The 21,106-nt window shown below is 46.7% G+C and overlaps 2 protein-coding genes across 3 annotated transcripts; both read right to left on the reverse strand.

The window, feature by feature from the left end:
* Positions 1-350: 350 nt before the first annotated feature.
* LOC133158678 (inactive pancreatic lipase-related protein 1-like) lies at positions 351-5,274 on the reverse strand. Its single transcript, XM_061286029.1, has 13 exons — positions 5,242-5,274; positions 5,103-5,157; positions 4,816-4,967; positions 4,539-4,658; positions 4,095-4,229; positions 3,888-3,996; positions 3,706-3,825; positions 3,414-3,530; positions 2,119-2,237; positions 1,444-1,573; positions 1,238-1,352; positions 814-981; positions 351-449 (listed from the first exon to the last, which is right to left on the reverse strand). The coding sequence occupies exons 1-13, from the start codon at positions 5,242-5,244 to the stop codon at positions 380-382; spliced, it is 1,413 nt and encodes a 470-aa protein (XP_061142013.1). The 5' UTR covers positions 5,245-5,274; the 3' UTR covers positions 351-379.
* Positions 5,275-8,086: 2,812 nt separating this feature from the next.
* Positions 8,087-19,845, reverse strand: pitx3 (paired-like homeodomain 3). Of its 2 annotated transcripts, none has more exons than XM_061285779.1 (4): positions 19,534-19,845; positions 13,656-13,773; positions 10,813-11,018; positions 8,087-10,278 (listed from the first exon to the last, which is right to left on the reverse strand). In XM_061285779.1, exons 2-4 carry the CDS (start codon positions 13,762-13,764, stop codon positions 9,709-9,711), a joined length of 885 nt encoding a protein of 294 aa, XP_061141763.1. In that variant the 5' UTR covers positions 13,765-13,773; positions 19,534-19,845; the 3' UTR covers positions 8,087-9,708. The 2 variants fall into 2 exon arrangements, with proteins under 2 accessions (XP_061141763.1, XP_061141764.1); XM_061285780.1 differs by lacking the exon at positions 19,534-19,845 and adding an exon at positions 16,702-16,980.
* Positions 19,846-21,106: the final 1,261 nt, after the last annotated feature.

Consider the following 21,106-nt stretch of genomic DNA (forward strand, 5'->3'; position numbering starts at 1 on the left):
TTGTTTTCCCCCATCCATGCATGCATCCATCCATCCATCCATCCATCCAACCCAATCCACCCATCCGTCCATCCATCCAACCCAATCCACCCACCCATCCATCCATCCATCCAACCCAATCCACCAACCCAATCCACCAACCCAATCCACCAACCCATCCATCCATCCATCCATCCATCCATCCATCCATCCATCCATCCATCCATCCATCCATCCATCCATCCATCCACCCATCCACCCATCCACCCATCCACCCATCCACCCATCCACCCATCCACCCATCCACCCATCCACCCATCCACCCATCCATCCATCCATCCATCCATCCATCCATCTTTATGAGACAGAAGTCAATGGAAGGTATTTATTGAAAGGCCGCTTAAGCTTGGCATGGAAGCACAGACTGAATGGCATTCTCGGCGACATTTTCGGTTCCACAGAAGTGAGTGCTGCAAAAGAGAGGGGAAAGTTGACATTGTCATTTCAAGTGGATTTCTCATCGTTCGTGGGGTTAAATCACATTTCCATCAATATAGTCAAGGGGCTCTGTTCTCGTTTTCTCCATCCAGCACGTGTTGACGCTGACGCCAGTTGTCCTTCGAATTGCTGCCCTCCCTCTCTCAACATGAGATAGTCCAATGCTGCCCTCTAGCGGCCGCGTGAAGTACTTGGAGATCTCAGCTCAGAGAGAGCCTGTTTTTTCAATTGCCAGCCAAAATGACGACACGTATTCGTTTTGTGTGTGGAAAGTGGCACTCAAATGTGGCAAGCTAAAGCGGTGCGCTTCTCCACACCACTGTTTTGTTCACTTACACTTTCTTGTCTTTTGTTCTCAACAGCTCCACCTTTGACACCCCATATTTTGGCTTCATGGGGTTGAAGATGTGGTTGTTCCACCGGAATCTGATTTCCGTTACAGAAGTCACATGAATCTCCGCATCAATGTGCACTTCGTAGGTCTTTCCTGGCTTCATCATGCCTCTGAAAACAGACAGGGGGTGGATGGATGGATGGATGGATCACTCAAAGCAATTTGGAGCCAACACTTTCAGACACGTGGCTAATAGTTGCTTCAAATATCATGGCATGCGTTCATGAGCTTGCTTGGCCAATGTCAGTAGCGAGACGAGGCAGTAGGAGAACCTGTGTCAACTCGCGCCAAATCCTGGTCCAGTTAAATATGGGACTTTCTGAATCCAAGCTTGTGATCCATCGCATGAAACAAAAGATGGCTTACACGTGAAGCAGGTATTCCTTTGTGCAGAGACTTTTTTCAGCGAGAGCCACATACATGAAGCCTGGGTTAGACCAGTTGGGACCATCCAACGTTACCTTTACATTGTAGCTGTAGCCTAGTAACACAATCAAGAAATACGTCCATCCATATAGACATCAATCAATCAATCAATCAGAGAGTTTGCATGATTTCACAATTGCACCTACGTCCAAAGGGTTCAGAACTGCCCGTGTTGAGGAAGTATTTGGTCTGTGAGGTGCTATCGGTCAAGGGGAAGCGAGCCGCATACAGGCCCATCAATGGACATTTGTCGGCAGCGCAGGGGAAACATTTGCCCTGGAAACAGAAGGCAAAGCCGCTTTACTTCTACACTGCATTTCAGAGCCATTTTGTCCACCAAGGTGCGGTGCGGTGCGGTGCGGTGTGGGAAAGCAAGTGGATTTGTGGCCAGCTTCCAATGCTGCCTTTGATCAAAAGTGCCATTCTCAGCGACAGCTGCAGAAAGGAAAGCTGTTTACACGTCGTATCTGCTGCAAGCAAAGTCCAATCTCACCGAATCATCTCGGAAAAGCAAATCAATTGTTCGCAGCCGTATCGGTGTCACGTTGCAGCGACAGCTGCATGGTGGGGCTGGGCAAACACGCTGCCGTCCGTGGACATAGCAGCCTGTTGCTCCGGTCCAATTCTTTCTTTCCTAAGGCTCCCAGACACCCAACATTGCTTTCCATGACTAAAAGTATGGACGTACGTATTGCTTTTGATTGGTTTGCATTGTATTGCATTGAGGCCAAAAGGTGCCTGGGTGGCGCATTTAGGTCGTTGTCTTTTCAATGACATCAACCTTGATGCCTCACTTTGTCAAGTTGAGCACAAATACTTACAGCTGCAAAAGTGGCAGCGTCGGGGCAAGGGTAAGCGACGAATCCCTGCGGTTTAACCATACTCTCCTGGTAGTACTGGTAGGCTCGAACATGATTGCAGGCATGGAATTTCTTCGTACCTGACGGGGGGCGGGGGGAAGAAGAGGTGTCAGTCTTTTTGCAAATGATGGAGAGGCCCAAAGACCTTGCAAGCTTTGATGGCCTTCAGCCAGGCTCACTTCAAGCTCAGCGGTGATGACAGCAGACAGCGTGAGCTAAGGAGATAGATACTGTGTGGAGGTTTCCTCCGGCCGCTAGAGGGCGTCGGGCTATCAGGTATTGTTAAGGACTCCCTGTTGCGGGAGGCTGGCTTTCCTTCCGCTGTTTCTTTCCGGATCGGATGGTGAGCAGCAGCAGCAGCAGCGTCACATGCAGCTTGCTCCGTGCTGTCTGCCAACTTGACCCAACTTGTGAGTGTCCCATTTGACTTGTTTTGCTCAAATGTGTCTTCCTAGTGCATGTTGTGCATGTTTAGTAAATGTGCGTATAGCTGAAACTTTGCACTTTCGGATCATCATCCTCATCATCTCTCTTGTGGCGGCAATTGTAAAAAGTCAGCTTTTTTTATTTGCTCATCTTGTTACAGCTGGAACTATGTAAGTCTGCACTTGCCATCTAACAAAGTGGAATGCAAGGCCGTTCAAAGCGCCTGCATTTTGCCTCCGAGAGCAAAATGTCATCACAAACACCTTGTGCTATTTTGACCCCAAAAGTCCATTGCATTTGTCACACGTGCTGTATTTGAACTACGTTGGCTAAACGAGTCACTTTAGGCCAGGGGTCTGGAAGTCCAGTCCTCGGGGTGGGCCGCATTCCTCCATGTTTTCCAAGTTTTCCAAGTTTCCCCCGTTAAATGCACCCGATTCAATGATCAGGCTCCTGCAGAACGTTAGGATGAACTGGTCATTTGAATCGGCTGTCTTTAACGAGGGAAACTTGGAAAACATGGAGGAATGCGCCCCCCCCCCCAAGAGGACTGGACTTTGACACCCCTGCTTTAGGCTATCTGTGGCAGGAATATGGTGACAAAGGTAAGGGAAGGCGATTACCAGACCTGTGACCATATTTTTAAAACTTGTCTCACTTTTCTTGCATCGTATTGAACGAAATGAAAATTGCACACACTGTCTCTTCATCATGAATGTTGTACTTCTGACATGATGACAGTATTGTAAATGAGCGACGGAAAAAAGAGATACAAGGCAAACCCGTCATCTTCATCCAAGAATGCTCTTATGTTCCTGAGTTCATCTGACCTTGCCAGACAGCATCCAGGTCGGCCAAAGTGCCTCTGTTTGCTTTGCAGCCGGGCATCAGCTCTCCTCCGTTGGGGTAGAAGTCCACGTGGCCAATGGGCTGGGACATCCCGAGACCTGCCGGTTTCCGACCATTTGGAAGGAAGCGCAACAAGAATGACGACGTCAAAGTATAGTTGAGGTGGTCACGATATTCAAATGCACCCTTGTTTTTTGATGTCAGGCAATGGCTACAAGAATGTCTTTTCCACGCGCTGCCGATCCCATTTCTCCAATACTAGTCATCGGGTACCGAGTTTAGTGGCGAAAGGACTGCCGTCGGTGTGAATGACGTCAACAAAGGCGGCGTCGGTGGGGTCCAGGCGCACGGCTGCGTTGGTGTCACGGAAGTAAGGCTCGGTCGGGTCCAGTCCTGCCGAGCGAGGCGTCACGAAGCGGGTCGCCAACGACGGTGTTGTCTCCGAGAGGCCGTACCTGTGATGCGTTCCAGGCCGCTGATCTTGCTCCCAACTTCTCCAGCCACATGAGCGCCAAGGCTATGACCAATCATTTGGAACATACTGGCTGTCTGCTTGTAGTTGCCCTGCAGGCAGGAAATATGTCGACCTTAGTCATACTGTGGAGCTCTCTGCAAATGATGCTTAGCGCGGCAGCAGCAGTTAATGAGTGCAAAGGGCGTACCATGAGAAAGGTCATCATGGATGCCACCTGTGCAGCCAACACCCTGCCGTTGTTGACTGCCTGGGAATACGAAGCCCTCGCACCATTTTTCCACTCCACAGCGATACAGTTGACATTCTCCCACCTCAGCATAACCTGGACATTGGAAAGGGATACTGAAAGGAACACTCGATCTTTCCGTAAAAATGATGGGAGCACTCCAAATCTGCAGGGCTTTTTTCGGGGGGGGGGGAGGAGGAAATGTGCCACACACTGACTGGATCTCACCTGCTGTTTTGAAGCTGACAAAGAATCAAGTCTGATATGAGGAAGGTCGTATATATATATCAAATGACTCATTTTTGACTCGCGTATTGAACATGTGCATGTGCCTCTGCAAAGACAATACGAGTGTCGTGGCCAATACAATTGTAGTATTCCTTCATCCGAATCTAGTATTCCAACCTTGCACATCTCTTGTGGCCAGTCTTCATCCTCTTTATGCAGATAACCAGGAATGATGAATCGAGTCTTTCTGGTGCCAGCGTAGTTTGACGCCTTGATGCTTGGGTCAGTCTTGATCTCCTGAAGGGTTGAACAAAACGGCTCCATCACGCTGAGAAAAAGTATTGCCGACGGTGCTTCACTGGGGCTGCGTAGACTTGTGCCGCTAAGCCAGCTTCCTCCAGCCCCAGTGCAGTGCAGCACCAAAGACGCAAGACGAAAAGCGCCTCCTTCTTGCCTGGTAGTATCGGTTCCTCTGGGTGAAGAGAAGGAAGCGGGTGCCTAGCCTGTCTGCAGGCCACGGGAGGGCAGAGACGGGTCTTTGGCTGGTTCCCCCCCATGGAGGCTGGTCATTAAAGCAACCCAGCTCACCTAAACAGACCTCGGCGGCTACACGTGTGGTGGAGCAGATACACGTGCACTTACTTCCTTCCTTCCTTCAGTACATGTTGTTGAGCCTTTGCGCCAAAGCCACTAGCTGGCATATTTCAAGCGTGGACGCAAACATTGCGCTTTCCGACTTACCGTAAGATGCACCGGCAAAGAGGCACAAGAGAGACAAAGTCCACATTGGTGACATCTGTTGAAAGTCAATTCAATTCTTAGTCCTAAATAAGACTAACAAGCACAAGGCAATGCAAAAGGATGGACTTGATTTACCTACCATAAGCTCAGGCAAGAAGACTGTCTCCCCTCTGGGCAGGCCGCTTTAAATAGCGCAGCAGGCAAATGCATTCAATCCTGAGCTCGTGGGAAATGGGCAGATGGCAAAAACGTGGTCAACACATAGTCTATGTACATGGCTCATGAGCTCCGTCCGTGCATGTTCCAGCCTTCACCCTTGGGTCACGTTAATCAGTATGGACTGGACAAACCTGCGCTCAAGCCCCGACCGACCGACCGACTGACCATAACAACTCCAGAGAATGTGGCAAATCCTGTCAATCTGACAGAACTCTCACATTTGAAAGCGTTTGGAGTAGGACAAGACCATCCTTTTCTAAATCGTTTGTTCACTTCACCAAAAACCAATGACGAAAAGCCACGACTGAACGAGGAAAAGTACTCCAATCTGCTCGACGCATCTTCACACTCGCAATCGAACGCAATTTCGAGTGTTCACTCAAGCTACGTTGGAGGAACACTGAAGAAAGCCACCCATATGCGCAGGCATGTGAAGAACATGCAAAGTTCCCTCAGGATTTGACTACCCATAGCTCAGCATCATTATTGGTGCTTCACTCCCCTCCCTGCAAGACATTGTGAGTGAGTCACCTTTGTTTGCTCTTCTGCCCTCTGGGATTAAGAGAGAGGTAGAGGAGCCTGCGCTCCCTCCCTCCCGCACCACCAGACTCACCAACAGCTTCATACTCCAGGCTGTTGGGATCGTGAACTCTCTCTCCCCCCGCGGCTGCATAGCATCCTGTACTTTTGCGCTCTATTCTGGCTGTATGCACACTTGCTCCATTCTTGCTCCTCTTATATATGATGTGATGTGTTTATTTGTTATTTATTCGTCACTCTTATGTATTCATTGTTTGTGCTTTCTTGTTTTGACGTTTTGCGTCGTCTGTACATTGTCTACTATGTCACCGTGGGATAGTGGCAACGTCCTTTCCATCTCTTTGTATGTGTTGACAATAAAGCAGACTTTGATCAATAACAAATTTGATAGCTCATCCGTCAGTGGCCACAAAGTAGCTCGACGTTTTTATCAAGTTGCTCTCATCGGCATCAGTGTCAATGGTTGTTTATTTGTGCCCTGTAATTGGTTGCAAGCCCGAAGCCAGCTGGGAAAAAGCCAGCCAGCCAGCCAGCCAGCCAGCGAACACCAAATAGGTTGCAAACGACGAGTGCAATGTCAGCAGCTCGTGTTGGCCAAACAGGCCAGCAGGGGCCAATCTTGACCAAAGCTTGTGCATGCTGCTCTCAACAAAGCCAGCCAAGATTTGGACCTGGCTTCATCCCATGTGAAAACACTCCCACGTCTCTTGAATAAATAGTATCTGCCAATTAGTAGTGTCAGGCTTCTCTTGGAGACAGACAAGCTGTGTGCGTGCGTGCGTGCGTGCGTGCGTGCGTGCGTGCGAGTAATGGCCTGGCCTTATGTATTGTGAAAGCTTTTTTTTTTTCCCCCTTTTCCTTCCAAAAGTGTCCTGTTGATCGTGAGAATTACTCCATTTCAAGCAAGTCGTGAAGCAAAATATGATCGGAATAGATTTCCGAAAAATGGTCAACACAATTAGTCGGATGCATTTTCAATGAAAGGCAAACGTATTTCCAACGTTTTTTCTCCAACCTACCAATTGTCAAGGCCATAACGTTTCAAAGAAGTACAAAGACATTTGTGCTCCCCAAGACCTAACAATAGATTGCACAGAGTGGAGTGAACGTGCGTAGACGTTTGACTGGAACTATTTGTCTGGCGCTAGCACTTAGCACAGGTATGCAACACTGTCACTGTTGAGTCGCTGCAGTAACTCACTGCAATATCAACTTGGCCAATCAAAGTGAGCACTAAGCCTTTTGGACCCTTCAAAGCCCACCCATTTTCAACCCAAAGCTGTTCCTATCTTTTGGTACGAACAAATAGGGGGGAACATAACGATGAAGGTTACGGGCGACACGCCCGACCGACCGAGGCCGATTCAATTCAAATCAATTCAACTGAAATATGGATGGAAATTGTCCTCCACCTCATTGCCATTTTTTTTTGCTAGCTCCTGAAATAACCAAGACTCAATAGATTGAACAAACAGTTCATAAAAGTCACTTTGTTTAGTTAATAACTTTGAAAGGCATGAAATTTGGGCTGATCCCCTACGCTAGCGGAACAAACAGTACTAAGAGAAGGACTCGCGCGCTCGCACTTTATTTCCACGACTAATTACTGTGAAGGGATTTTCATCTTGAATTCTAATGACATTGTCTGTCAAAATTGCGCTGGGAGGGAGGGATGATGAGGGAGAGAGGGAGGAAATGGAGCAAATCGACAGTAGTACAGCCCTCAAATTAGAATGGAGCGACATCATGAGCAAGCAAGCCGCAACTAAACATCGGCTGATGGGAACATTTCTCATCAAGTTTAGCCCTCCAAACAGGGTTGATCCCTTTTACCATTAGCGTACGAGTCAAATGCATCATCTTTCTCCTGAGGTTAGCAAAGCGCCCGCCCGCCCGCCCGCCCGCAAGTGTGCCAGAAAAGGGCCCTTCCAATCATGAAAAAGTCAGCTGCGCTGTAGCAGCCCCTTCTCGTTGTGACTTATGAAAAGCGATCCCGTCCTTGATATGCCCCAAGAGGCTTACATGAGATCCAGTTGCAGTAAAACATCTCCGTTGGAAGTCGTCGTCGCCTTGGTGCTGACATGATGTTGTCTGGCTGGCTGGCTGGCTGGCTGGCTGGCTGGCTGGCTGGCTGGCTGGCTGGCTGGCCGGCATGCCAAATCCGATGATGTACTACGTTGTGTCGTGTACACTTTGACTTATTTCGAAATCATTTGAAATGAAGATACCGCAAACCTTTTATTGGCCAAAAAATGTTTGGAGCATGCAAAATGGAGTCTGGGGAGAGTCCACAGAGCCACATGCACAAAACTTTGAGTCTGATACAATAAGATGGGATTCATAAAGCCTTTACATGTTGGTCTTGAGTGTCAAACAGTCAGTTTGTTCCGACTTCAAACGTTTCCTCATGATGGACACGATGTAAACGGCAAGCGAGCTAAGTAAGAGAGATGAGGAATTGCATTCTCCTTTCTAGTGCTCCATCCGTCGTGTGAAGTTGTGAACGTGAGTGACATTGTAGAGTTGACATGGCAATGACATTGAAGTGGTGAAATGTCTGAGCAATAAACAGCTGCAGGAGCTGATGGACGAGCTGCTAAGCAAGGCCTCCCCTTACGTATGCGACAGCCGTGGCCTCTGTCCATTCCTGCTTTGTTGTGGAGTGGAGGTCAAGCATGAATCCACAACATCCACTGTATGTCTCCTTCTCTCGTCCATCACCATGTTGCGACTGTGTTGCATACTCTTTATGTTGCTCTCCTAACTATTTTGACACTGGAGTATGAAAAATAAGCATTTCAAAAGATGACACCCCAAATGTTCAAATTTACTCACGACTAGTCTTCTGAAATCACTCATTTTAGAGAACATATTCATCCAGATGTAGAAACTTGGCAAAAGTGACAAGATCAACTGTATTTGTTTTTCATTTGCTAGCTAAGGAGATAGAAGGGAAATGGCAATTGTTGTATTAGTAGTAGTAGCAGTCAAATACGTAAAGCACACTAATGAACATGTAGCAATATTTGAGAGAAGTGTCATTTCTCTCTCTCTTTCTATGTATATATATATATTTTTTTTCAAAACGGTTCTTTTCATTTGTTCTTTAATGAGACAAAGCAGGCTACATCAGGGGGGAAAAAGCATCCGTTTTCTTCTAACAACTGCACTCTTACATCCTATATTTGACTTTGACATACTGGCTTTGTAGAACAGCACACAACTCAATCTAAGCAATGGCTTTTTCGTGGTGAAAAGGTTGATGATCTTCCTACTTGTTGCATCAAGCTGGATATTTTTGTAATCCAGTACTGCCCTCCTCTGGCTTAGCTAAATTGGCCTTTGACCTGTGACCTTCCCGGGGGGAACGGAATTCACAACACAAGTATTCCTTTTCCCAAAGGAGGTCAAGCCTGGAGCTTTGCATTTGAGGAGCATGCTTCTTTTTACCATTCTTCAAGTACAACATCTGTTTTCCCATCCTATTTTGTCCCACATTACAAAAGTGAAAAGAGTCTGTTATGTACAGCCCCGATGTTTCCAACGTGGAAACCGCAGCTTCCTGATGTTGAAGCTTCTCTGTCTCGTTGACCCGTGCTGACTAAATCAACGAATCATGCAATTTAGAAAATGACGTTTTGGGATATTTTGTCTTGAAATGTAGTTGCAGTTGGTCAGTCGGCAAAGTGCTCCTTTGCGCCAGGCCAGGGTGGTCCGTCACGGGCGTTTCCGTTCTTTCTCCTATCCGTTTGGCGTAATTGCCCGCCCTATTGGCTTCAGTCTGCGACACGTCCGGCACTTTTGAGATGGAAGCGAAGCGGGACAGTCCGAGACCGAGAGAGGGAGCTCATACCGGCCGATCCACGGCGTACTGGCAGGGGCTGAGGTTTGACACGCTATTCTGCACGCTGGGATATGTGAAGTTGGTATGTTGCTTGGCCTTGAGTCGCAGACTGGCCAGACTGGAGTTGCAGGTGTCTCTGTACATGTAGGGGCTGGCGGTGCCGGCGTACGGGCAAGTGGCCGCTGCCGCCGCCGCCGCCGCCGCCGCCGCGGGGCTGTTGAGACTGTTGAGGTTTCCCAAGTTGTTGAGGCCCGTTCCAGGAACACCAGGCACTGCTGAGGGCACCATGCCGGAAGCCATGTTCATTGAGGGGATGGAGCTCGGGGGAGAGAACATGGGTTGGGACGACAGGGGGCTTACGTTCATGGAGTTAAAGAAAGGGAAGCTCTTGGCAGAGAGTTGGCCGCCGGCTAAACTCTTGCTGGCCCAGTTGTTGTACGAGTAACCGGCGTACATGTCGTCGTAGGGTTGCACCAGTCCGTTAAACTGGGCGCCAAAGCCGTTCTTGCACAATTCGGCCTGTTGGTTCCTCTCGCGCTTTCTCCACTTGGCACGTCGGTTCTTGAACCATACCTGGAGAAGCCAAAACGAGACAAATCTTAAGCGTCTGTTTTCTTCCGGCCAAATGTCCCTCCCTTCGAGTCGATTTTGCTTGTGGCGAGTACAAAATCGGGGCGGAACAAATGAGCAAGGGATCTATCCATCCATCCATCCATCCATCCATCCATCCCATTTCCAAAGTGCTCTGAGCTCTGCAGTTTGACTTTCTGTAAATAGACAGACTTGCGTGACATGGTCACTTCACTTACAATGATGTTATTGTAGTAACCAAAGACTGTTGACATCAATATGAGCAAGCGAGCGAGCGAGCGAGCGTAAAGCTCATGACTTTTCCATCTCACTCAGTGAGAGGACACGAGCCAGCCACTCAATCACCTGTGCACCCCGTTCTACATTTAAATATCAGCACATTTTTCGCAATGTTATTATGAGGACCATTTGTTCCAAACCCTGTGGTAGAAGCCCGAGTATCCCCGGAGCTCGTCATGTCCTGATAAATGACAGTGGCGGCGGCGGCGGCGGCGGCAGCGGCAGGCGCGTACCCACCCTGACCCGTGCCTCAGTGAGATTGGTCCATACGGCAATCTCCTCTCTGGTGCTCATGTCGGGGTAGCGGTTCCTCTGAAAGGTGGCCTCCAGCTCCTGAAGCTGCTGGCTGGTGAAGTGCGTCCTTTGCCTGCGCTGCTTCTTCTTCAGCGAGCCGTCATCAGTACTGGATTCATCCAGCTGGTTCTGCTGGCATTTCTCTGTGTCTAAAGGCACATAGGTACGTACGGTAAAGATCAGGCGTTGCATTCGTTACTGGAGTGAGTGAGTGATGCAGTGAGTGATGCAGTGAGTGAGTGATGCAGTGAGTGAGTGAGTGAGCAAACACTTGTGTCTTTTGGTCAAGGTCGAAAAATGCGCATTGACGCCTAAGGTTGCAAATGTTTGGCAAATGTTCGACAGACCTTTTTTGTCATTTTTCATTTCTCGCAAGTAAACTTTGAACATGTTGAAAGTTGCCTTCCGGTTCATATTGGAGATGTGCTGAGATCGTGAGCAGCGCAATGAGTGCGGGGGGGGGGGTTGGTTTGGAGACCACGCGTCTGTCCGTCCGTCCATCCGTCCCATGTTATGTCTGCCTGGAAGGACTCTGGCAGATTTGGCTGCGGGGCTGCAATGAGGACCTCCCAGAAAGAAGTGAAATTAGTCGGCCAGCTAATCCCGCGGCTCAGGCTTTTGCGACCGGGGCAGGTTGGGCTCTGTTTGGCGAGGGTTTAACTCTCTGGGAGCGCTTGGAAATCATCAGCAGGCTTTAAAAAGACACTCGGCAGGGCCACCAGCAAAACCAATAAGAGCCAAGCTGAGGCTGTTATCTGCCAGTAAACGGACACTGGCTAAGCTGTCACTTAAGGCCAAAGTGGAAAACACAATACAGAGGAAAGGGCAGGCCTTTGGAGAGCAACGCGCTTCCTAACAATGGGAGCAATCTGACTGATAATGTGCTGACAAACCCGACTTTTTCCAGGTCAGCTTCGCCCAGCGGCTTATTATGCCGGCCTTTTAAACAAATAACCCGGCTCATGTCATCTTCTGATTGAAAATGTACCCTCGCGATATGCGTGGAAGTAGAACAAATATTTTCAGCACTCATTTGAGGCCATTCACCTGAAGAAGAAGAAGAAGAAAAAAAAAAAAAGAAGCCCAATCCCTTTGGTGTCTGCCCTGCAGGAAACGAAACAAGCTCTCCTTTTGCTAAGCTTATGAACAATTATTTCTCAGGGTGTTTAGGAGAACATTCATTCCATTTGCAGGAAGCAGATGGCGCAGCCAGTCTTTCAAATGCTCCCTTTTCATTTTTCTTGATGAAGAAAAACAAATGAGCCTATTTAGCCCTCACGTTGAATTTCCCTCCTTGCAAATGAAGCATACGGTGCTAAAAAGAGATGCTTCTATTGATTCCCTTTGTGCCACTTTTCCCAAACGAATGAAGGCGGTTGAAAGAAACAGTTGTTGGCCCGCCGCTGTGGAGCTCCCTCCCTCCCTCACTCCCTCACTCAGCCCAGAATAGTTTGACTTTGACACTTGGTCAAAGCATGCCTAGTTAGTCGCCGTCAGCAAATGGATGATCCGAATCTCGTGCAGCAGCAGACAGACGACAGCCATTTCAAATGAGAAAAGACGAGGCTCACATTTATCCAAAGATGTCCGTTTAACAATGAGTGCTTGTATTTTTTTTTAGATGTCTTACTATATACACCATTTTGCTTTGGCAAATTAATACCAACGTGGCCTGGCCTGCGCGCAATTAGTTGCAAAGGATACATACTGTAGTTATTCATTTGGGAACTGGGCTCCTCTCTTTCCGTATATTCCGTTGAAATATGGACAGAAATGATTCCATTTGGCACGTTCATCTTCGACAATATACGTTTGATAATGCAACTGGTTTGTCCCCCCCCCCGTCAGGCAAAGCAATTGGATATATTTTTCTTTAAAAAAAATAAATAAATACACGTCCATACCTAGATGAGCTGTTTCATCCTAGATTTTTTTTCCCCTCTTCTCATTTGATTTGTTTAACAATAACGCCGGATGAAAGGGAAGAGCGCCAGTGTGCGCGGCGCTGGCTCTCGGCCGTCCGGCTGGCTTCGTGCGGGCGGGCGGCCAGCCGGCGGCGGCGGGGATGTTTTGCGACCCACGCAACTGTATTTCTATTAAATATAGCGAGTGCAATTCTTGAGGATTACAGAATATACGATTGGATCATGCATGCATGCATTTCATTCTTTATGCATTCCAGCAAGAGCGCTTTCATTTACATATACAAAGTGAGGCGCTAAAATGACCAGTGCACGGGTGGATTTTTAAATAATAAGAATCGAATCCAGGTTATGCGGGACCGACCGAGATGTCTGAACTAGACCACTGAATAATAACTTCATCTGAATAATTCAACGCTGTGCAATTAATTGAAAGCGGCCACACTGGGGAATAAAGAAAATGAGCCCATGCACGCACGCACGCACGCACGCAGACTGTATGAGAAGAATTGCTTTTCTTTCGCATGCAGCCCTTCATTGAAGAAACAAACGTGCGTTGTGTATTTTCATTGCCCTTTTAGTGCGATTGTATTCTCAAATCATTAGGAACCAAAACAACAGTGGTGGTTGGGCTGTTTTAGTGGCGCAACCACCTCGTCACTTCTCCTCGGATAATTGAAGCATAAATATTGGAGATGACGTGAGGGAGGCCCAGCCAAGTCTTGTAGCCAGTATTTGGAACGAGTGTGTCGATCATTTTCTTTTTCAATTTGGCATCTTGACGATAACATACAGAGAGAGAAATACTTTTTCTGCTCGTTGTTCATGCAAAGAATCCAAAGTGCCGGTTCGGCATGCACTTACCGCTGCTCTCCTGGCCTTTGCATCCCTGCTCGTGCTGCGGAGTTCCGGAGTCGGAGAGCGACAGCGCCGGGCTGCGGGCGTCACCATCCGTCAGGAGGTTAAAATCCATAACCAGGCTCTGCACGCATCGGAGAAGCAAAGGACACGTTCAACGCTGATCGCTGACAAAACGAACAGATGCTTTTGCTTTGTTTGTTTTTTTCCTCTCTCTCTCTCTCTCTCTCTCTCTCTCTTTCTTTCTCTCTCGCTCTCTCCCGGATCACCAAGGTCCACTATCTGTCGCAATTTTTCATATTCCGATTTTTATGCATCCATTAAACGAATTGCTTATTAACAACCTAATTGGAAAACGCGTGAAAACACAAATGTTTATTCAAAAGATCCCAAAGTTCAATGCAGAAAATTGCAATTTGTTCATTCATTCATATAGTCTATTATCCTCCTCGATTATTATTATTATCCGCATTATTATCACTTTCATTATTATTATAATTATTATATTGTTGTTAGAATAGAATAGAATAGAATAGATCTTGGAATAGATCTTTATTTGTCATTGTCGCACGTACAACGAAATTTAAAAAGTGCCAACCGATCAGCGCATGAGATAAAAAATAAATAGAATAAAAAGATTTAAAAAAAAAAATATACAAGCTAAAAACCCACAGAAGAACATACACAGACATAATCATTTACGTTTAGCGGCATTCAGTGTGACTACCGCTGTAGGGTAAAAACTGTTGGCCAATCTGCTAGTCCTTGACCTAATTGATGATGATTGTTGTCGTCATTGTTGTTATTATTATTATTATCATCGTTATTATCATCACTCTCATTATTATTATATGTTGAAGCTGAATTGACCTGAAGCCATTCGTTATGTTCCATTTTCCACTCCCACTTTGTGAGCTGATCGAGGCCTGCCTGCCTGCCTGCCTGCCATAAAATGGCTATTTTAGGCTCGAGAGGAAAAGCAATATTTATTGCTGTTGCATTTGCAGGCCGAGTGGCAAGCTGATGAGACCAGGCCCCAAAATAGCAAACGGTTTATTTTATTTACTGCAGAGCAGTTAACACCTAGAATCCGTAGGCTTTGAGTGGTATGGATAGAAAATATGTCGGAATATGAAGTGATGCCTGGAGTGCAAAGTTTGGAATGCCGCGTACCTTTTTGGAAGACGCCACTAAATCCTGACAGAACATTCAGGCATTCACCTAAATTCAACCTTGTGTCGTCATTTCGGCAATATTTGCTCGCCTTTCCCCAGGAAGTCATTCAAGCTTTTAAAAGGTCCATTCTTGATCCATCCTTGCATGTTTTGAGATTGCGTTTACTAGACATTTGGATCGGGGCAGCCTCCATGCGGCGACGAGGGTGGCTGCTGTTACAGCTTAGAAGGAGCACATTTCGAGTTTCACGAAAGGCTGAAGTGTATTTATCTCCACGCATGCATGCCGCTCGCTCGCTCGCTCGCTCGCTCGCTCGCTCATCTTCACCTAGCTCTGCTAACTTATGGGTCAGAATTGTTGTGCGTCTTAGCCATAAGCATCACATCATGTGAAAATATCAAGCCATTTGAAGCTATCAAAGCTTGCGTCAAGCGCTTTTAAGATGCCTAACAAGTGTTTGGGGTTTTCAAAACTCATCCACTTTCTTTCGTGTACTGGGGCACAGTCACGTACCAATAGAAAAGCGTTCCCACAATTACAAGTTGCTGCCGACGAGGTGTTTCCCAATACTTATGGCCATGTGTGGCTTTATCAAACCAGCAAAGAGGCAATCTTTCAAGGGAGGGTGAGCCCTCCCTGCCTGCCTGGCCGCCTGCCTGGCCGCCTGCCTGGCCGCCTGGCTGGCTGCCTGCCTGCCTGCCTGCCTGCCTGCCTGCCTGCCGCCCTGCCTCCCTGCCGCCCTGCCGCCCTCCCTCCTCTCATTCAAGGAGGATCAACTCGGGATCAGCGCTATAGATATTCCATGGCTCAGCCCCCTTTGAACATCATACCACAATATGTATCCTTTACATTCTAATCGGATGGCCCTACCTCCCTCCCTCCCTCCCCCTCTCCCTATGTTTAGACCTGAACAGACTTTCACGCGTATCCGGTTGTGGGGGACCCCCATACGCCTTGCAAATGAGATGTGGCAACTCAAGGGCTTTATCCTGCATTAATGAAAACATTTTCAAGCGTGCAACAAATTGCAACATTTGGCCCCAGTTATTGCTTGGAACTTGTTACTTGTTGTTTTTCAAAGGAATCCGATACGACAGCTTCCAAAGGGCTTTACTTTTGACATGCAAATTCACCTGACAAAGTTCATTTTGGAATGACCATCCAACATGTCCACAGGACAATAATCTGATGTTGGAGACACTTGAATGAAATCACATGGAACGTCTGCATCCTTGCTGATGAGAAGTTATGAAACCCTATTTTCTAAATCATAACACGAGGCTCTGTCATCTCTCAGCCTGACATCATTTATGTATATTTCCCTCAGCGATATGCTTTCAGACTTAACGTGTCTTTACCGAAGCAAAAAAGAAGTCTTGAAAGACTCTTATTCCATCTGCGTCTAAATCCTTTTGATGCGACCGCTGATAGATCGTCACCAAATGGGAGAAAAAACATTGGAAGGCAAAAGCGAGCGGACAATCCCATCACACCCATCATACATTAACACAAACTCATGGTAATACTTTGCTATATCAGTGGAGATTAGGATGCCAGTCGATTGCACCTGTTTTCCATTGAGTGTCCGTGAGAATGATCATTGCCTTTCACCTCAACATTTGCTTTTCAAAGCCCTGGGCTAAAAGTCCTTTCTTGGGAAAGAACATTCGGGGCTTTATACATAAGGTCATAAACTCCTCGTGGAGAGAGCTGATCTTTGGAAGCACACTGCCTTGGATTATTGACACTGATGGACAATTTGGAGGTTAAAGTTGACTTGGAGGTCACTATACTCCAATTGTTCACGTGCATGTAAATAATGGATGCAAATGATTAAATTCATGTCCTTTAAAGTATCATTGATTAGCATACTAACAGTGTAACCCTAATGAAAGATGCAGCCGGTTCCCATCACATAAACCAAGTGGAAAAAGGCTAACAAAATTTAAATGATCAAAAAAAGTCCTCAGATGAGCTTCCTTGCTTTGAGTACGTCCTCTGTGACCAAACTAAAGCTTGAGTCCACAAATGAGTCCCTTTTGGTGGAGTCAGTCAGTCTGTCTGTCAGTCACTCAGTCAGCCAGGCAGGCAGGCAGGCAGGCAGCCACGCAGGCAGCCAGGCAGCCACGCAGGCAGGCAGGCAGGCAGGCAGGCAGGCAGCCACGCAGGCAGCCACGCAGGCAGCCATGCAGGCAGGCAGCCATGCAGGCAGGCAGGCAGCCACGCAGGCAGGCAGGCAGCCACGCAGGCAGGCAGAAAGGCAGCAGGCCCATTTGCGACTGAGCAAGGTATATTTTTTTGGGGTCTGGAATACGATGGTAAAACAATCCAGAAGGGTGATATATGTCTGACAGTGATGGATGGCCAGACTGGTGTCAATGTGGTGGTGAGAGGCCCAGCGGCTTGGCATGCAGGCAGGCAGGGCCTTTGGGTGCTGCAAGGGAGGGAGGCAGGCAGGCAGTCATTTTGAACTAGAACTAGGTGTCAGCACCCTAACGCCCCCTCCCTCCCTCCCTCCCTCCCTTCCATCATTCCTGCCTCCACACACGACAGGGGTGCCACTTGACAATATTTCCCAAATCAAGATCCTTCTACACCCCCTCCCCCCCCCTGCTAATGACCAACAAGCTGCCACATAGGCTAATAGGGTGTGTGATCTAAGAACAAACTCAAATGTGCAAGTCACTTGGGAGGTAAATGACAAATATATACTATATATATATATATATATATATATATATATATATATATATATATATATATATATATATATATATATATATATATATATATATATATATATATATAGTGAATTTGTTTTGATGCTGCAGGCATGTTTGACTGGCTGAATATTCCATTTGCAGTGGCTGTGCAGATTAGCATAAGCAGTATCCCGGTAACACAGTTCTCATTATTAAGTGTAGATCTGAGGATGATGATGATAATAGTAATAAAAGATAATAAAGGATGTAAAAATCCTCTCATTTTTGGGGAGATTGCCGGCCGGGTCCATCTGGTGGTCTGTTGTGCAGACGCTTCACATTTGCACGGACAGCAGCTATCAGTGCGGGAATTATTCATAAACGCGGAGAGAATTAATTCTAGGGATTAAGAGTTGATTAAGATGTGTGTCACTTTGCTGTCTGAGAACTTATTAAGGGCCTCCTTGAAGAGGCGGCAGATGGAATTTCGGTCCAGTGTTTGTAGATGTTAATTCGTGCCCTCCAATAAGAGTCATTTGCATATGATTGGGGGAGGGAGGGAGGGAGGTAGGGAGAGAGAGAGGGAGGGAGGGAGAGAGGAGGCCGAGACCTGCACAATCAAACACCAAATAACTAACAGCGCACGTCTGGACCAGTTGTTTACGATGACCAGACTATTTATTATAGTTTGTCACAAATATTTGTTATTTTACTTGTGGACATTTCTGAGTGATATAGGCGACATCATTCTAAACATTTGAACACATCCTGTCTGCTTGTACAGGGACACCAAATTCCTTTACAGGGTTTGAATTGTAAAATGTTTTATGACTTGTTTTAGCCATTTCCCATTGATCGTATAACTAGGGAGAAAAAGATTTCTGACTATGTATCTATAATGAAATGTTATTTTTGATGATGTAGTTTAGAAAAATGCTGAGAGGCAATAATACAATACAACTACAATAATACTACAATAATAGACTGTTTGTACTATTGATTTAAATGAGTCCTTATTATAAATGATTTGTAATTTATTTTCACATGGATTCCTCTTGACCTCTCTTACTTCGGGCCGTCTCCCACCCAAAAATCACAGAAAGGAATATAGCACTGGCCAAACATTTATCTAAATTAACATTGCTGTGCACGTGTTGTTGCTGGAAGGTGCATGGCGGCAATATTGGAAAGTAGTTTTTATTCTTATTTGATTTTCTTTCTTTCTTTCTTTCTTTCTTTTTTTCTTTTTTTCTTTTTTTCTTTTCTTTTTTCTTTTTTTCTTTCTTTCTTTCTTTCTTTCTTTCTTTCTAGATTAAATTAAATTGGAAATAAAAATCTCTACATCAACACACTGAATATATATATCGGGTAGTGGATGATGAAACAATACTCTTTTCCATATATATAGTTTTTTTTCTATTTTAATCAAACTCTAAAGAAAAACAAGGTAATGACATATTTAAAAAAATATTTACACTAACGGAATAGTTCTGTGTAAAGTGATAGTGAACTTCTTGTTTATTACCGTGCGGCTGTGTGTGTGTGTGTGTGTGTGGGAGGGGGGGGGTGTAGAAGGATCTTGAGGGGGATTATGGCGTGTCTCTTGTGGCCCTGCAACCACCTGCCACCTATCAATTTTGGACCTCAAAATATTTTGCACATACTTTTCTGCAGCCTCATATTTATTATACAGTCATAAAAGATTCCAATGAATTTCCGCAATTAATTGGAAGCGCTTGATTTTCAAGCGCAAGCACAATTTACTATGAAGTTTGATACACGGCAACAACAGCAAAAAATTGATGGGAAAAAAAATCTGTTCATTTGCTCTTATTGTGGATTTTCGTTTTTTCGTGTTAGAAGCTTAATTAAAACCATCTGTCAAATCGAAGGCGCAAATGCGGCTTTTAAGAAACCGTGATAGCGGAAAACGTTCCCGTCGGCAAACAGGGTGTGTGTGTGGGGGGGGGGGGGGGGGGGGGGGTAGTGCGGTTGCGAGCACTTACATCCAATCCCGGTCTGGTTCAATTAATCCGTCGCGAATAAGGCAAAGAGCTTTGCTGCGGCCGCTGGCTGTCCTGGCTTCGGGTGTGACGGTGACATGGACAAAAAGTTGTCCAAAAGTCCCAAAATCATGCAGTCGGTGGGTGCCTGCGTGCGTGCGTGCCTGCCTGCCTGCGTGCGTGCGTGCGTGCGTGCGTGCGTTGGGTCGCTTTCTTTCCTCGCAGTTGCTCGTCCCCTCTTGCGCTGGCTGTCATGTAGACTGCAAGAAGAGTGCGGCTTGTTCCCCCCCAACACACAATGTAAGGGTGGGGAGAGGGCGTGGGGGGAGGAGGGGGGGCTGTCTGCTCTCATGCTAAATATTGTGTGACAGACAGACAGACAGGCAGGCAGGTCCACCAAAGGGCGGCCCCCATATCGCGCTACGCTCTCTCACTCGGAAAGCACACACACATTTTTCAACCTGTCTCACTGACGCAGCATTGCCACAATGTAACACGAATCGGTACGAGAAAATGACGTGCTTTGGACTCTGCAGAACAAGACAGGCACGCCGCGCCCGCCGCGCCCGCTGCACCGCGCCCGCCGCGCCGCGCTGCGCCGCGCCGCCGTCCAAATCCCAGGAGATTCATGTCTCCAAAATTGGATTGGGGAAGAGAGGGCCGTTGAGCCCATCATGCAATAGATGACAGTAGTCCAGAAGTAATCCAACGAAAAAAAGTGTGGAATCAGATGGTGCAAGTGGAGATCTTGGTTTTGCGATGTTGCCTTCCCAATTTGCATCTGTTTTGAGGTGTACTTTGTTTTGTTTAGTCATATTCCGCGACTTTGCTGAATCCAGTTGTCATGGTTGTATCATGGTTCTCCTGAAGAGCAGGGGTCCCGGAGGCTATCACTGCCTGAAGTCAGTTGGGATAGGCTCCAGAATAAGCAAGGCGTTTAGACAACGGACGGCTTTTAATACTCAAGCATTTATTGGGTAGAGTTTTCATTGACGTTGATGTGCAACCCGTTTTAATTGGATCATATTTAGTGGCCTATTCCATATTTCAGGGTGGGTGAGTAAGGCATGGTGGCTTTAGAGTCCCGCTGCATCCAGGAAAAAAGAAAGAAAGAAAAGAAGCAATGAATCATGTTTATCAGAGTATTAACAGATTCTTAACACAGCTGTGGGCCTCCAGATATGACACTGTACACAATGTCAACGTTTGTTATCTGTCAGTGACCTTTACTAATGTTGTTCGAGTGGCGGGGCTTGCAAAATCACCTGCGGGAGTTGGTCAGAAAAGTGACGCAAACAATGATGCAGGTGTATTTGTTTCTAACACCTGCTTTGGAAAAGGAGCTGAGCCGCATGCCGCCGCTGATAAACCCATTTGTGATTAGAGCAATGCCAACCAAGCGTGCAGCTGAGAAAATGGAACCGAAAAGAGAAATGGACGGAACAAAAAGAGTCATTCCGTTTCTGGTCTGCCACATGTTTCACTTCAAGTGGTTGCTTGCTCAAAGTCACAATTTAGGTTGGAAAATAGGACTAGCTTTGTGACAGAATGACTTGGAAGTGGGACAAATAAAGGA

This window comes from Syngnathus typhle, linkage group LG8 (assembly GCF_033458585.1).
Source record: "Syngnathus typhle isolate RoL2023-S1 ecotype Sweden linkage group LG8, RoL_Styp_1.0, whole genome shotgun sequence".
Taxonomy (NCBI): domain Eukaryota; kingdom Metazoa; phylum Chordata; class Actinopteri; order Syngnathiformes; family Syngnathidae; genus Syngnathus; species Syngnathus typhle.

Bases quoted from the DNA above. Each gene is read 5' to 3' on its own strand.
- LOC133158678 (XM_061286029.1), bottom strand. The intron at 3,997-4,094 runs GTACGCCCTTTG...TCCTGCCTGCAG, and splicing joins CCATGATGACCTTTCTCATG to GGCAACTACAAGCAGACAGC. The intron at 2,238-3,413 runs GTCAGATGAACT...GCCCCCCGTCAG, and splicing joins CCTGGATGCTGTCTGGCAAG to GTACGAAGAAATTCCATGCC.
- pitx3 (XM_061285779.1), bottom strand. From the start codon at position 13,764: ATGGATTTTAACCTCCTGACGGATGGTGACGCCCGCAGCCCGGCGCTG. The intron at 11,019-13,655 runs GTAAGTGCATGC...ATGTGCCTTTAG, and splicing joins CAAAGGCCAGGAGAGCAGCG to ACACAGAGAAATGCCAGCAG. The intron at 10,279-10,812 runs GTGGGTACGCGC...TGGCTTCTCCAG, and splicing joins TCACTGAGGCACGGGTCAGG to GTATGGTTCAAGAACCGACG.